The sequence below is a fragment of the Diadema antillarum genome, unplaced genomic scaffold, assembly GCF_040938485.1.
Source record: "Diadema antillarum isolate AM-2024a unplaced genomic scaffold, OU_Dant_1.0 seq00000455_RagTag, whole genome shotgun sequence".
Classification (NCBI taxonomy): domain Eukaryota; kingdom Metazoa; phylum Echinodermata; class Echinoidea; order Diadematoida; family Diadematidae; genus Diadema; species Diadema antillarum.
Window position 1 is genome coordinate 1,593,550 of NW_027271427.1, and position 17,411 is coordinate 1,610,960.

General features: G+C 37.9%; 1 protein-coding gene across 1 annotated transcript in view; it reads left to right on the forward strand.

Moving 5' to 3' along the window:
- Nucleotides 1-1,056: 1,056 nt before the first annotated feature.
- The window catches only part of LOC139732927 (probable serine/threonine-protein kinase pats1), a gene marked incomplete at its 3' end in the record, with an annotated part of 67,623 nt that continues 51,268 nt past the window's right edge, over nucleotides 1,057-17,411 (forward strand). The window contains exons 1-2 of the mRNA XM_071643765.1: nucleotides 1,057-1,146; nucleotides 5,923-6,024. Of these exons, the coding sequence (XP_071499866.1) occupies nucleotides 1,090-1,146; nucleotides 5,923-6,024 (159 nt within the window). The remainder of the gene's footprint in view (nucleotides 1,147-5,922; nucleotides 6,025-17,411) is intronic.

The following is a 17,411-nucleotide window of genomic DNA, read 5'->3' on the forward strand; positions in this document are numbered from 1 at the left end:
GTCTCCTACTGGCGTTCTGCGTGGACCTCTACGGGCATTCCCGCGACTCACCCGGAAAAAGTTTTGGTCATGCTCAAAACTTGGCTACGGTTAAATCGGACTTGCGTGAGCACCTCCGGGCAACTACGCGCTAGATACTGTCAGGTGCGGACCAACTGCGGAGAGCTCCGGGGAGTAAATTTGTTTCCCCGCAAGTCAAGCCGCAGAAGTTCCCCCGTACGGTATGACAAGGCATGAATGAAAATTGAAAACATTCTTGTTCGCCCGCTGAAAATCTTCTATGTGAAATACCTCCTCGCCACAAGCCCGCGTAGCTTGCGCGGAATGGTGTGACACGGCCTTTACGGTCAGCAGCTCGCAGGTAATTTAACTCAGGTACTTCTCAGTACCCATAAGTCGCTCGTAACAGGAAACGGATCGGTTTCAAAGCACTCACGCAGGTCACACGGAGTGCACGCATTATGTAAGAAACAAGTGCGAAACCTGTAAACATTCTTGTTCGCCCGCTGAAATCTCTTGCGTGCTGTGAAATACCTCCTCGCCACAAGCCCGCGTAGCTTGCCCGGAAAGGTGTGACACGGCCTTTACGTATAGCTATGGTTCTCTCAAACAAGCAAACAAAATATATATATGCACTTGTGGCTATTTAACACCACAATAACGTTTGTATACAAATGACACTTGTATATTGAAGCACGGGTAGATTGGACTAGCACTCTGTACTTATTTCTACTATTCTGTACTTTAACAAGAAACTGTATAAGAAGTTGATTTTAATACATGTAGTTGCTAAATAGGCTCCTGACAGCTACTGTTAGTCACTTATCAAGCAACACTTTTTATCCTATCATATATTTTAGTATATTGTTCAGAGTATTATATTAATATTTTATGCATACGGCATCCATATTAGACATGTACACTATTTTACCCTTAATACCTACCTCAGAGCCTTCTGTGGGATCCTCTGCCTCGTCGGCCGTCTTGTTACCTTCCGATACTAGTGACTCATCCATTGAAGAGGAGATGCTCAAGTACGTGGAGAAAAAGGAGAAGGGAGACAGTCTGAACTCGCCTCCAGCTGATGAGATGTCGTTGAGTATATGGGACTTTGCTGGGCATGATGTCTACTATACAACCCACCAGGTTGGTAATTCATAGTAGCCTACAGTATAGATTAGGTGTCATGTTTTGTCACATATAAGATGATGAATGGTTTATGTTCACATGGTCATGACCTTATTCTCCATGTCATGTCATTATTCATGCCAATTGGGATTTTTGTTTGTGTTTTGTTGTTGTTTTTTGAGGAGAAGGGGAATGGGCAATTGCCATGGACAAGAAGGAAAAGAACGGGTTTGAAAAGGGGGTCGATTTGAACTTGCTTTTTCTGTGTTGTTTTTAGGGTGTTTGTTAAGTGACGCAAGTCATAGTATTTATCATAAAACCAACAGCCAAAGAAAAAGTGAATTCATAATGAGGCCGATAAGTTTTGGTTCAGTCAGAGCAAAATTTCAAATTTTCACATTATTGTACTTTCATGCTTACACTTGGGAACACATCTGTGCTCTTATGGGGAGAACTTTAATGTGTCAGTCCCGCTTAATTCACGAGGTTATCATGATACAGAGGGAAATTGAACCGCTTGGATTAGAGTCGGACGATCGTCTCCCCTAACGGTGCGTTATTTCGTAATCTCCCGAGCGACCGAGCAATTGGGCGATGCCAGACTCGGTGCTATAGCCATAAACGTGTGGGACATTGCTGCCACTGAGACACGTGTGTGTGTGTGTGCGTGTGCGTGTACACATCATACGCAAACATTGTTAACCGCGAGCTGCGGTGATTGGAGGAGAGAGGCCAGAAGACGCGTGGCTCTTTTGGCCTCTCTTCATGCGCATGCGCACTGAGAGTGTGCTTCCATTCGGAAGCTCTCGTGGCTCGGACAGCCATTTTGTGTTAGGAGATTTTTAGTCTAATGTGTTGTTCGCTGACCCATTGAGCCAGTGCTATTCTCATTCGGTGTCACTACATTTGGTACAGAATGGCATTTCTTTCCATTATAAACCCACACAGACAGCATACCTCAAGACAAAAATGTGCATGTATAATCAAGAAGTTGAACAAAATTTATTCTTTGTCATGTATCTCTCAGCTGTGATTACATCAAGAATGTTGAGCGCCAAATAAAACATCACTTGGATATCAAAAAAAAAAAAATCTTTGTAAACACGTCTAAATGTGACCGTGCATCACAAAACCAACGAGAAGTCTTATCCTTTGATTTTAGGTGACGACTCAAAAATAGTGAAATGGGTCAACCAATTAAATCTTGAGATTTTCAAGTTTCCTGAAAGTCCTAATCTTCTGCAGCATTATTTGGTGATCCGAGTATCCTCTCGGATCACCTTCTGTATCTGTACGGATTCTTTCTTCTTCTTCTTCTTCTTCTTCTTTCTTTATTTCTGGACAAAAGTTGTGCATCTACTAACTCAGAAAGTTCTCAGAGTATCAATTTCAAACTTATAGTATATATGTATCATGTCCCAAAGACGACAAATCTAATGTATCAGAGTGATTGGTCAACCGTGACGTCACTATGACGTCATTATATGAAAACACATTTTTATTCATATATCATTAATAGAATGGAATTTTTCAATGAAATTTACGTCACATATATTTCAAGTCAAGCGCATTCTACTCATATTATCAAAATTCATATTTATTATTAAAAAGTGCGCGTACGCGCGCGTTGAAATATTTGTATGCTCAAATCGAGCTTAATTTTTTTTTTTGCACACGTTTCAGACCATCTGGAGCATTACCTTATGAAAAATTGAAAAAAAATGGACGGACGCGTACGCGCGCGCACATATACACACGCACAGCTCATATGCAATAAAAATTTCCCGTTTTTTTCACATTTATCAGATGCCTGAAATGTCAAGGAATATTTCTACCAAGTTTCAAGTCAATCTGACTCAATATGACGTCATACGGGCCCGTCAAAGTTGAAATTCCGCGCGCGCGTCAATGGCGATATACAGTGCAACAATGCCAAAAAACCGCCAATTTTTAATCCGATTTTACTCGTCAGGATGGACAGTGACTCCCCATTTTCTTTACATATTTTGAAAGTTGATGAGTTGTACATGTCATTTCATGGGTTGGCGATACTGAAAAAAATGATTAAAAGATATCAAATTTCTTAATAAAGTAAAAAAAGTAAATTTTCAAAATGACGTCATCAAATTTCAAGTTCACTCGAGCGTAATTCACTTATCCTTTGCCGATTTTCACCCTAATTTCAGTATGTTGTAGCTTATTAAATGCTCTTTCATAAATGTGCTAACACAATTTTAATTGGATGATGGTATTACCTCGTAAAAATGGATTGAAGGTAACCTTGTCAAATTTGAAACAGTTTACGTGTTATCTCAATGGGAGTGCAGTTTTTATGGAAATGAAAATTGACATGACTATCTTTATCGAGCACTGGCTCACTTATGCTTCGGTGAATTTCTCCCAGATTTTAAAAGGTTGTAGCTGAGACTTTGGGCTATCGTGAATGTGCCCTTTGTTTTTTCATGCGATGTCGGGATTGCGTCAAAAAACTTGGTTGAAATTAAAGCTTATCTTCGATGTATTGAAATATTTCTTTCTGCAACTGTCTTTGCAATACTTCAAGAAAAACATACCCTATCACCACCATATTTTGCACATGTTTAGTTCATGTCACGTACATTATTTCATGAAATAACAACTACTTGATCAGACGCCATCTTGGGTATGTAGATTAGGGTCAAAGGTCATAAATGTATTATCCTGTATCTTGGTGAACACATGTCCTATCTTTCCCATATTTTGCACACGTAAAGACCATGTTACAAGGATCATTTCACAAGTAATCACTTTTTGCTCAGATGCCATCTTGTCTGTGCAAAGTGGGGTCAAAGGTCATATGTACTTCTTTCTGTATCTTCGTTATGACGTGTTATCTCTATGGGAGGGAATTTTTCTAGATGTGAAAATTGACATGATTGTCTTTATCGAGCACTAGCTCACTTACCCTTCGGTGAATTTCTCCCAGATTTTAATATGTTGGAGTTGAGACTTTGCGCTATGTTGTTGTGCCTTTTGCTTTTTCATACAATGTCGGGATCATGATAAAAAAAACTTGGTTGAAATTAAAGCTTATCTTTGCTGTATTGAGATATTTCTTTCTTTTTGCAACTTTCTTTGCAATAACTCAAGAAAAACAGCCCCTATCACCCCCATATTTTGCACATGTTTAGTTCATGTCACGTACATTTTTTCACAAAATAACAACTGCTTGAACGGACACCATCTTGGGTATGTAAATTAGGGTCAAAGGTCATAAATGTTTCATCCTGTATCTTGGTGAATACTTGTCCTATCTTTCCCATATTTTGCACACGCAAAGACCATGTTACAAGAATCATTTCACAAAATAACCACTTTTTGCTCAGATGCCATATTTGGTGTGCAAAATGGGGTCAAAGGTCAAATATACTTCATTATGTATCTTCGTTAGTGCATACGGAATTCGGTACCAAATATGGCAGGTCTGACTCCCTTTTCTAAATGAGACTCCAAACATCACATGGCCAATGTCCCCTCAACACAGATGAAACCTGTATGGTCATGCCTATTGGGATCAGGACTCAAATAATTGATTTCCCAATAGATCGGATCACCTAATTTGTCAGTGTTGACAAATTCCGAGTCTAGTTTAGTTTGGGATTCTAACATGAATGGGAAAGTGCGTTTTCAGCAGTTTCTCTACATCCCTTTTTTGTGGGGGGGGGGGGGGGGGGGGTGGGGGAGTAGAATGTTAAGTATGTCTTAGAGACCCTCTTCCATTTCTTGAAATTCTGTGCACACTCTTCAATTTTAAGTCGAATAACTTTTGAAAAGATAATGCTACTGCTTTGAAAGTTAGCATTGATCACGGACAGGTGCAATGCTCTATTTCAGCTTAATCTGATAATCCCTACATTGTTATTGATCCGGTGGTTTACATCCGGTGTTTTGTCACTTTCATCACATTGCTAGCACGGCTAAGGAAAGACTCTGTACTTCAGAGCCTCTTTTCTCAGGTCACACTTTTGCAGAGTGTGTGCTTTCTTTCCGGTATTTAGATAGGGGGTTGGGGGAATTCATTTGAATTGGGTTATACACCATTTTAAAGCTTATATTATTCTGCTCTTTCAGAATCTACCCTACTTTAAAAAAAATACATGTCTAGCGACTTTTTGTTGGTTTTGTGATGCATGGTCACAATAGTGTCAGTGCCATGAAATTGTTATTTTACAATGTTTGTTATTTACATTCTGAAACAAATATTGTTGATAGTATGGTTGTATTATCAACATCATAAATAGCAAAGATTAAATGTACAATGTTGATGAATGTAATGTAAATACATTTTATTGGTATATTGGTGTTGCTGTTGTTTTCATGTCAGTGTTCCACGTCCTGCAAAATTGGCTTTTTAATGGAACACTCCTTTCCATCGTTATGATCACTTCTTCTTCTTTTTGCATCATGGCAAAGTGTGCATTCTTGAATATTGTGTTTTATGAACTCTCCTTTCCAGCTAAATAAAATTGACACATGCTCTGCTTTGTATCATATTTTTGTTCAGTTTTGTTTTTTAATGGAAATAAACTATTGATTTGAATGTCGTTCTGTGATGAAAACGTTCATGCCTGGAAACCAGATTTCATTGAAAGTTGGTAGACACTAACTAGAACATTATTGTGGCATTCTGTTAATTCTTACTAGTATTAAACCACGGTCATGGTACTCTCTTTCACCACGCGTCCTACTCACGGCTTGAAGAATAGTCACTCATAATATGTTGATTTGTTTTCTGTCCCTGTTTCTGTTATGCAGGTGTTTTTAACGTGGAGGGCTATATACATCGTTGTCTTTGATCTGAGTCGAGACCTTCACTCAGTGGTCCCACCGGATTCTCGAGACGAATGCTATAAAACGGTTGGTGAACAATGATTAAAATTTTGCCTTCTTAAACATTTCTTCGATTAAAACAACAACAAAATACCAAATTAGAGCACGCCTCTACGGTATTAGTGTGTATTGCATGATAATCTACAATTTTATCGAAATTTGACGGGAAGTTTTATGACTACAAATATATATTTTTTGTACCATTTTCGAGCAAAGAAGACATGCTACACGAGTGGATGCAAACTCGCGACTGACAGAAGTACTGCATGAATAGTGGATATTCTTGTCACTCTTTCTCCCTCTCCCTCTCTCTGTCTCTCCTCCGTCTTTATTTCTCTCTTTCCCTCTCCCTCTTGTGTAACATTATTTTAATCATCAAGAATTCACAATCATTCATTGGGTATTCTCTGCACTCAAACATGTTACACTTCCACACTTTTTGCTCTGAGACACTGGGCCTGTTCTTCATGCGCTACAAGACTGTCTTTGCTCTTACTCTTCAGAGGTTTTTTCAAGAATCAGGATTTTACGAAAACAGAAACGAAAACATTTTTTCGCTAGTATTTGTAAGAATCCCCGTCTATTCTTCAACCTGTATTTGACATTCACTTGATAGAAAATATGTTTTGACAAATGTTCTTCCAGCTGTATCTGTCCTGCGGTAATCTCAGTAATGGCGAGAGGTAGCTGCACCTGTTCATTGATGCTATCGTACCAGCATAATGGTCTTTGTAAGTCCTGTTGTTCGTGTAGCGTGACCGCACCATCTCAATATCCTGATCTTGACGATGTAGAGGACGTCATGAAGTGGTCCAATCGCTTCTCTGACCCAATTTCACATTTATTTTGACTTCTTTGTTTGTTATTCTATCCCTGAATGTGATGTTTAAGATTTTCTTGTGGCATCTCATTTCACAAGTTTGATTTTTTTTTTCGCTCCAGTTCAGCTGTAAGGGTCCATGTTTCACATACGTATATGTTGCTGTGACTACAGACCGAACTGATTGAGTATTCTGTTTTGGTGACCATACTGTCCTTTTTAGTTTGGTCAGTGCTGATTCTACTTGCGTATTGTATCAACTATATCCCCTTTGACCCATTATTTATCACGAGATGTTTGGAGTTAGTCACTTCCTTAAGGTTGTGGTCTTTCATCTTGACATTTCTTGTGAAACCATCAGCTTTGTTTGACTTGATGTTTGTTTGTTTTTCTGGGTTTATCTCCATGACGTCAGCTGCTGATGTTCCTTATTAGTCGTAGCTGGCTGCAAGTCCATAATTATAGTCGTCAGCAAAATGTAGGTTAGCAATTAGTCTGCCACTAATGCTTACTATGTGTTCGTGTTTCTCAAGCGCATCTGCCATGATTCTTTCAAGGAAAATGTTGAATAATGTTCGTGAAAGTAATATTCCTGTCAGCTCTTGATTGTCTGCTTATAATATACTTGTTTTTTTTCTAGAATGTACAACTGGTATGTAGCAATCTCTGGGCTTGGGCTGACATTCAATAACGATTTTTTGAAAAAAAAAATCCAAAATGCCTTTTAACTTCCAGTGGGCTTACCTTTTTTTTTTTTTTTTTTTTGGTCGATTTACTATAGGATCCCAAGCTGTAGACAAGAGTGGCTGTGTTCTTAACCTATGTATTTTATGCTGACGAGAAAAATGACTTTGATTGAATGCTTGCAGTTTTTCCTTCAGTATCTCTTTATTTTCTGTATGAAAATTGCATGTTTCTTTGGGTGGTATGAGGTTTCACGGTGCACCACGTATTTTTTTTCTTTTCTGGAGTATGTGAATGACCCTGAAAAGGGCCTACCCAATCCCGACGTTTCGGCAAGCATGTTCTCGCCATTTTCAAGGGAATGAGCAAGAGGGAGGAAAATCCGGGTTAAATACCCTCAGGAAGGATCAAAGGGACTTTGATTGGCTGAACGGGCGAACGGGTCACAGTAGGTAGGAGGTCAAGGTTGAGTGCACAGAGTCACTTCCTGTGTGTGTGGGTTGTTACGGTTGGCTGCACACAGGATAATGGCCTCCTCCTGAGCAATATCTGGCTAACTCTACTTGACAAGCAGGCTGATTATTAAACACCCCTCAGACCCCCACACTATAGTGGCCCTAATTGATACTTACAGTTAGACAACCATTACAATGTGTGAAGCTAACCGTGACAACCCCACACACAGGAAGTGATTCTGCGCACTAAACCTTGACCTCCCTACCCACCGTGACCCATTCAGCCAATCAATGACTTTCCCTCCAGGAAGCTAAAGTCCCTTTGATCCTTCCCGATGGTATTTAAGCCGGATTTTCCTCTCACTTGCTACGAATTTTCTACGAATTGTTACGAATGTGCTACGAATTTGCTACGAATTTTCAATCTTATCTGGAAAACATCTGTGCTGCCACAAGCATGGACCCATTCAGTCATTGCCCGATTCTGAAACGAAATTCAGACCCATCAAAACCCTCGTCAAACAGACCAATATCTGTGACATCGGTGATGTGTAAATTGATGGAAAGTATGATTGATAACAGATTGTTGTGGATAATAGAGAAATGTCAGATATTATCCTGTAATCAATTTGCTTTTAGAGGACATAGAAGCACAATGGACGTGATCGTTAGCTTAGAAAACGATGTACATAAAGGTTTGGTAAGTAAGGAATATGTTATTTTTTTTATCATCTTGTTTTTTGCAGTTTGAAAAAGCTTTTGATGTGTTGTACAGAGAAGCAATTATTTATAAGACGCAAAAGATAGGTTTCCGTGGAAGAATTATTACATGGATACACAGTTTTTTGTTTTTTTTTAATAGTAGAACAATTCAAGTTGAGCTTAACAATGTTTTGTCTGATACATTTGTGTCTGATTATGGTCTACATCAAGGCAGTGTTATCAGCCAGACATTATTCAACATAATGCTGAGTGATTGGAATGATGGATTAAATAAGGTTAGTGTCTCCTTGTATGCTAATGATGTAGTGATATGGTGTGTAAATAAAAAATTTGATTTTTGTGTGAAGGAAGTTCAAACAGGTCTTGATTTTATATCTGAATGGTGCCATAATTGGGGCATGATATTATCTAGGAAGAAATCGTGCGCTGTTGCATAAATTAGCAACAGAAGAATACCAAAGGTATGTATTCGATTATGTGATGAGCCCATGGAAATTAAAAAGGAGGTTTGATATCTCGGGGTGTGGTTTGATTTTAAGTTAACTTGGAAGCGATGTATAGAATCAATTATAACAAAATGTAGGAAAAGAATGAATTTGCTGTGGATTTTAGCTGGCACAAACTGGGGTGCTGATACAGCAACACTACTTTTAGTTAACATAGCACTTATTCGATCTATTTTGGACTATGGGTGTATTGTATATGATTCAGCCCCTAAATATCAAAAGGATAGATTACAATCAATTCAATATCAATGTTTGAAGATTATCACAGGAGCCGCTATAACTACCTCAACTGATGCACTCCAAATAGAGTGTGGGGAGATGCCCCTGGATTTACGAAGACAGTATCTTACTGATTCATTTAAATTCCACATTCAAGCGCAAAATGCAGATTATCCTTTGAAATCACTCCTGTTATTTTGCTGGCAATATGAAACATTTCACTGGAAAGCTGGCAGAGAACCAGTTGCAATGAGAATCACAACCTTAGATGAAACCATCGAAAATTTTGACGGTTGTATCAGAGGTATTCCTTTTTGGCACTTGGTTGTACCACATACTTCTTATAATATTCAGAAAAGGATAGCCAATAAGAAAGATGTTGATGAGTACGAATTGAGGGCGATGATGTTAGAGTATATTGATAATGAAAGGATTTTTTTTAATGATTTATACGGATGTATTTCTTCCAAACAAGAGAACAAAGTATCTTCTTCTGCTTTCTATGAACCGGAATATAAATATGGTAAAGCGTTCCGGATCCCTCCCGTTTCAGTACACAGATCGGAACTTATAGCCATCCTAATGGCCCTGGAATGGTTAGAAGTGAACCATATAATGCAAACACCTGTGTTGATATTAACTGATTCTAAATCTGCACTACAGGCAATAGAACATCGAGATTCTTCTCCTCTTAGACAGGGCAGAGCCAGACAAAAACTGCCTTTTTTTCCAGTCAAGGTTTTCTCACTTGATTCTGGTACTTTAGACCATACTTAACAAAATAAGCTTCTGCGCCATCTTGAAATCTGTCCCAAATCCAAGATGGCCGCCAAATATCCAAAATGGCCGCCAGAGGACCTAAAAAGTGCCTTCTGTGGTTAAGATTTGTCTGGGGATGGGTTTTTTTTTAGTCTATTTGATAATAAATAATAAGAGGAATAAGATTCAGTAAATTAGAATTAAAATCAGTTTCTCTTTTATTGCGAAAATCCAACATGGCCGCCAGACGCAGCTCCCGAAATTGATAAACGTCATAACAACCGGAGGGCCAAACCCTAAAAACTTGCTTACTTAACAAGTGAGTTCCACTCTCTCTACAAACTAAGTAGACCATGCTTATTTTCACATTTTTATTTTAACAAACAACATTCCACTGGTCTACCTCAAAAAATTTGTTGCGAAAGCCTCCAAATCCAAAATGGCGTCCAAGATGGCCGCCATATTTACTGAATTTGCTATTTGAAAGATAGAATTTGATAGAAACATCAGATTTCAACAAATGTGATGTCATATGAAAGAGAATAAAATTTCCTACAAGTTGATACCATTCTTGTGGGCGATTGTGATAACTGAATTGAGATATAAAGATTAAAACACTCATTTTTTGATATTTTTCTGAAAAAAGGAAAATAATGAAAATGCTTGATTCAGCATGAATCAGAAAAAGACTGAAGGATTATCTTGAAACGTTTTTAAGAATTTTGCTTAACATATAAATAATATTTGGAGAAAATTAGGGGTCAGTACCACTTGCCGTTCAGGAGTTATAATGTCTCAAACTTGAAAACTCACTATGTAAAAATTTCCACTTTAGCTGTGACAAGACCTTGTTGGTCGTAAAGAGAGTCTGCACGTGCCAAGACTACTACACGCACCACTGGCACTGACGCTTGCAGCAGTGCCAGTGGTGCGTGTAGTAGTCTTGGTGCGCGCAGACTTTTTTTTGACAAACAAGAGTTTGTGCCTGCAAACTAACTTTTCATACCAAGTGGTAGCTCAGGTGACGCTGATCGTTATTATTTCAAAGTAGATTGTTCTGATATTTTTTTATGCCTCCACCAACGAAGTCCCGTTTTGTTTTTGTCGATATGTTTTGTTTTTGTCGATATGTCAAGAACTGTGTGGTGGTTTTACATCAAACTTGGTGTGAGGGTATATCCTGGGGATAATACTTTGTTTGGATTTTAGGGTCATGGGGTCAAAGGTCAAAGGTCACAGGTTATTTTGTGAAAAAAAGGTTGAAATTTCATGTTTTTTCTCCATATCTCGCAAATGGTTAAAGGTATCGTCATGGAACTTCGTTTATATATGCTTGTACCGATGGGCAGTGATTATCTAGGAAAGTTGGGGGTCATGGGTTAAAGGTCAGGGGGTCAAAGGTCAAGGACAACTCCTCAAAATATCACTACTTATATTTATGCAATGCCTGAAGGTTTGTTTTTTTAAATTGATGTATGCATATATTACCAAATATATATTCTGTGGAAGTTTTTGCCAAAAGGTCAAAAGTCAAAAGGTCAAAGGTCAAGTGAAAGTGCTTAATTGCACTTTTTCCTCCATATCTCGAAAGTAACTCAAGGTATCATGAAACTTACATATTTATGCATGTTCTACCTGACAGTGATTCTCTTTGGAACTGTGAGGTCAAAGGTCAAAGGCCAGGTTTAGATAATGCTATTTTACCATTTGATACTGAAATTATACTTTTTCTCAATACGTTGAAAATTACTCAATGCATAAACTTATAAAAGGGTCAAAAGTCAAGTAAAAATCATCAGTTCCCCCAAATACCTGCACTCTGACGTTTTAATCATTCATTAAATTGAACCTAGTTCTAGGAAAGTGAACATTCAGCACATTTGTGGCAAACCTGTCATTTTAGCATTTTGCCAATTGTGTGAAACTGTCATCACACATTGTCAAGACATTGATTTGTGGCAAACCTGTCATTTCAATATTTTGCCAATTGTGTGAAACTGTCATCACACATTGTCAAGACATTGTACTATAGACCTATTAGGAGAACCATGCATTATGGCGGAGGCATACCAGTCGCCGTAGCGACATTTCTAGTTTTTTATACTAAGCTGTCAACAGTTATCAATGTTATGGTTTCTTGAAAAGAAATGGTGATATCTCCGTATGTTTTAGGCTTCATTACATATATCCTTTTTTTTTTACATGGTAGAATGTTTTGTGATACAACTAACCTGCACATATAAATCGAATGTGATATCTCTTCCAATGGTTAACGATACCTTTAGTGTGTTGCGTCAGAGTCAAATCTTGATTAATAATTTGATATATTTTTAGAATTTCTTGTATTGCTGTCTATCATATATATTGTCCTTCTTTAAACCATATTGAGGGTTTATTTATTTATTTATTTATTTTTTTTTTTTGGGGGGGGGGGGGAGGGGGGTTGGAGATCATTTTAGTGTTTGGGTAAGGCCCGATCTTTGAATTAAAAAAGAAATGCTTCTGTATCAAAGATATGCGTTTGTACTTGTATGTTACTCTGCTGTTGTCGAAACGTGAATGATGATGGCAGATGTGTAATAATATCTGATCCGTACATGTCCTTGAAAGCCCTTCTGATCCGAGCACCCCCCCCCCCCCCGAGAAATCCGACATGGCGGCAATTTCTCAAAGTTGCTTTTAAATGTGTTGTGCGAAATTACTTTCCAGTATATTGTTCTAATAACACTGTCCAAAATGATCATTCATGCTGTATATTCACATTTCTGAGGGGCCCACATTCTACAAAACTTGTCTTTTTAGTGGGTCCCTCCATTTTTCAAATTATCCACAATGTTTACTTACTTCAAATCACTCGAGTTTTATGATAATCTGTAATGGATGTAAAGTGCAACAATTTATTATTGTATTCTTTTCATCCTACATAGTTTTGAGCACCTAATTTTCTGTTACCAAAAAAGAAGAAGTGATGTTTATATGTTCTTGTCGAAAAATGAAATAAAACATTGAATTGAATTGAATTGAATTGAATTTACAAATAAGCATGCTGAAAGTGTATTCACTGTGAATAGATTTTTCTTACATCGTTTTAAGCTGATTCCATGTGGGTTATAGTGTCAAAATTGAATTGAACTAATGCCATTGGTAGATGCTTTCACATTTTAGATATCAGGATCACTCGAGAGTGGAAATGTTCATTTTCATCCCTTTTAAAGTGATCTCAGGGATCACTCAAAGAATGACGAGTGATCTCTAAGGTCACTGTAAAATGAGTGAAAATGAAAATTTTCACTCAAAATTCACTCCAATTTTACTTTAAACTTCAACTGATTTCCGTTATTAACTCCTTCAAAAATAAAACTTCCACTCGATTTTTTTTCTTTTTCGGAGTAGAATATGACTGGTTTTAAAAATATCTCCATAAAAACCCATGACGGTTTGAAATAGCTGTACCATGTTCAAAATATATAAAAACTATAAATAAATGGCACAACGGACAAAATTGTACCAAAATTAAAATAAAATACATTTAATTTGGCGCAATAAACTATGTCAGCTTTGATGGACTGCAATCTTGAAGTTTTTGAGCGATTGATCCAAATTTTGTTTTAAACTTTCTATAGCATGGTTGTTTCAAGCTTCTACCTCTATTTGAAAGACATTTTTTGCTTCATCTCATCTGCTCCAGAACAATCTACTTTGAAATAATAGCGATCGGCGTCACCTGAGCTACCACTTGGTATGAAAAGTTAGTTTGCAGGCACAAACTCTTGTTTGTCAAAAAAAAAGTCTGCGCGCACCAAGACTACTACACGCACCACTGGCACTGCTACAAGCGTCAGTGCCAGTGGTGCGTGTTGTAGTCTTGGCGCTTGCAGACTCTCTTTACGACCAACAAGGTCTTGTCACAGCTAAAGTGGAAATTTTTACATAGTGAGTTTTCAAGTTTGAGACATTATAACTCCTGAACCGCATATGGTACTGACCCCTAATTTTCTCCAAATATTAATTACATGTTAAGCAAAATTCTTAAAAACATTTCAAGACAATCCTTCAGTCTTTTTCTGATTTATGCTGAATCAAGCATTTTTATGATTTTCCTTTTTTCAGAAAAATATCAAAAAATGAGTATTTTTCCTTAAAATCTCAATCCATTTGTGACCCTGCACCTCAAAACAAACAAAAAGTCGCCAGACGTGAATTTTTAGTTAAGACCATATTCTGAAAGAGCAGACTTTAAGCTTTAAAATGATGTATAGCTCAAATCAAATGGACTCTCCTAACCTATCTAGATATTGGAAAGAAAGCACAAACTTAGGAAAAGCGTGAACTGAGAAAAGAGGCTCTGAAGTACAGTGTCTATTCAAGCGCTTAATCTTTACCAAACCATGCTGTCTGTGCGATGAATGGGACAAAAAACAGGAAGTAAACCACCAGAGTAACAACAATGAAGTGATTATCAGATTAAGCTGAAATTAAACATGCCTCATTAACACATTCTGTCCATAATTAATGCCAACTTTCGAAGCAGTAGTACAATCCTTTCAAAAGTTATTAGAGTTGAAAGTGAAGAGTATGGACAAGGTTTTTCAGAAATGAAAAAGGGATTCTAAAGACACACCTAATCTCACTATTCTACCAAAAATGTTGGAGATAAACTGCTAAAAAAACACACTTTCCTGCCCGTTTTATGATACCAAATTTTAGCATAATGTAAAAGAAGACCCGCTCTTTCAGAAAATATGAAAAAGTCAAGTTCGGCTAGGTTGACCCATTTCACTTCTTTTCAGTCCTCACGCAAAATCAGTGTGTGCGACTTTATGTTCGTTTTGAGGTGCACGGTCACATTTATCACAATCTCCCACAAGAATGGTATCAACTTGTAGGAAATTTTATTCTCTTTCATATGACATCACATTTGTTGAAATCTGATGTTTCTATCAAATTCTATCTTTCAAATAGCAAATTCAGTAAATATGGCGGCCATCTTGGACGCCATTTTGGATTTGGAGGCTTTCGCAACAAATTTTTTGAGGTAGACCAGTGGTTTGTTGTTTGTTACAGTAGAAATTTGAAAATGAGCATGGTCTACTTAGTTTGTAGAGAGAGTGGAACTCACTCGTTAAGTAAGCGAGTTTTTAGGGTTTGGCCCTCCGGTTATTATGACATTTATTAATTTCGGGAGCTGCGTCTGGCGGCCATGTTGGATTTTCGCAATAAAAAAGAAACTGATTCTAATTTTAATCCACTGAATCTTATTTCTCTTACCATTTATCATCAAATAGAGTAAAAAAAAAAACATCCCCAGACAAATCTTAACCACAGAAGGCACTTTTTAGGTCCTCTGGCGGCCATTTTGGATTTTTGGCGGCCATCTTGGATTCGGGACAGATTTCAAGATGGCGCAGAAGCTTATTTTGTTAAGTATGGTCTAAAGTACCAGAATCAAGTGAGAAAACCTTGACTGGAAAAAAAGGCAGTTTTTGCCTTTCTCTGCCCTGTCTATCTTGTTTTTGCAATTCTGTGCAAAATTACACATCTACATAAAAAAGGAACTTATTTCTTTGTTGTTGTTTTTAGAGGGTCCCCTCTTATTGTGGAATATCAGGTAATGGGAGAGCTGATACTCTTGCGAATTCAGGACTCGCACACCAAGAAGTTGATTTGCAAGTCTCTTATACGGTGACAGAATTACGTATTTATAATTATGTTGAATTTTAACACCAGGATATGGTGTACGAGATAGGAAAATTCACAGCATGGAAGGCATCTTTATACTATTCAGCCTACACCATACGAATTTAAACCATTCTGTAAAAGTAGAAAAGATGAATGTTTATTACATCGATTAAGACTTGGAAAATGTAAGCTTACTTATCATTTGTGTAAAGTAGGAAAACATGGCAATGTACAATGTGATATTTGTAAAGAACAAGAGACCATCTCTCACGTTCTGTATTGTAAAAGATACTGCTCCAAAGAGTAACATTACCGAGTAGGACTGACCAGATTTTGCGAGTCTTATACGAGGTGCTCTTCTCTATCTCAACTTTTATGCGTACAGATTGCTCCCCGCGCCAAATTGTTATCACGATTATTATTTTAGTTACATAACAATGGAATTATTGTTTTTTTCCGTTGTCGAAAAAAATGAGTGAGAATTTCTTTTTATATATGAGATAAAAGTCGTAAATATTCAATATTGAATGAGGCGCCTTTAGGCACTACCACCGCCAACAACACTTGCTCATTCCCTTGAGAACGGCGAGAACATGCTTGCCGAAACGTCAGGATAGGGTATTCCCTTTTCAGGCCCACTCACATACTCCAGACAGAATACGTGGTGCACCGTGAGACCTCATACCATCCACCGTTCTACCACCAAGGAAGCCTTCAAAGATTGCAGGTTTCTGTCTAATAAAACAAGTAGTACGTTTGTTTTGCTATAAAAAATAGAAACGTCTGAAGACGTACGTATCAATCAAGGCTGAGCACACTAGATTTGACTTTCACTGACACTATTCAGAGTTTGCAAAGCTAGTGTATGCTCTATTCACATCTCACATTCGGTCGATATTTTGCATTATGCGATATGCCACATGCAGTTGATCGTGGAAAGGGGATACATGCACTGCTTGATTGCTCTCGGGCAGGCGGAATAACAAAATTGAAACAAAAACATACACATTCCTCACGGGGGCCCCGGGGACACAATACCCAGGGAATTGGGGGGGGGGGGTCACATCGGGTCCCAATATTTACCTTTTCAAATTTTCAGACAGGACGTGAAACGAACTTGACAGATACTGCTTCTGAAATGTAGAATCAATACCTTTGTAGATTTGGAAATTATTTCTCACCTACCGGCACCAAGGGGCACAATGCCAAGAGAATGAAGGTTAAGAAGACAACGCCACAAAATCAAGGAATCTTTACAAATCATCTCCTGAAAAACCCGATAATGGTAAGTTTTATAATAAGTTTAATAGTAGGTGAGTGTACTTGCAAGGGACCAAATTTTTTATCTTCTTCTTGAAAACACTTAGGTCAAATTCACCAAACCTGGCAAGCACCCCCTCACTAGGGTCGGAGAATACTATGTTTTTACCCCCCCCCCCCCCCAAAAAAAGGGGGGAAGATCACCATAACCTTACCCCTGGGGACCCCGTGCAACCTAGCATCACCATATTAGAGTTTAACTCTTTATGTGCCATGTTCGCACGTCCGACTCAGTCGACGGCGTGCCAA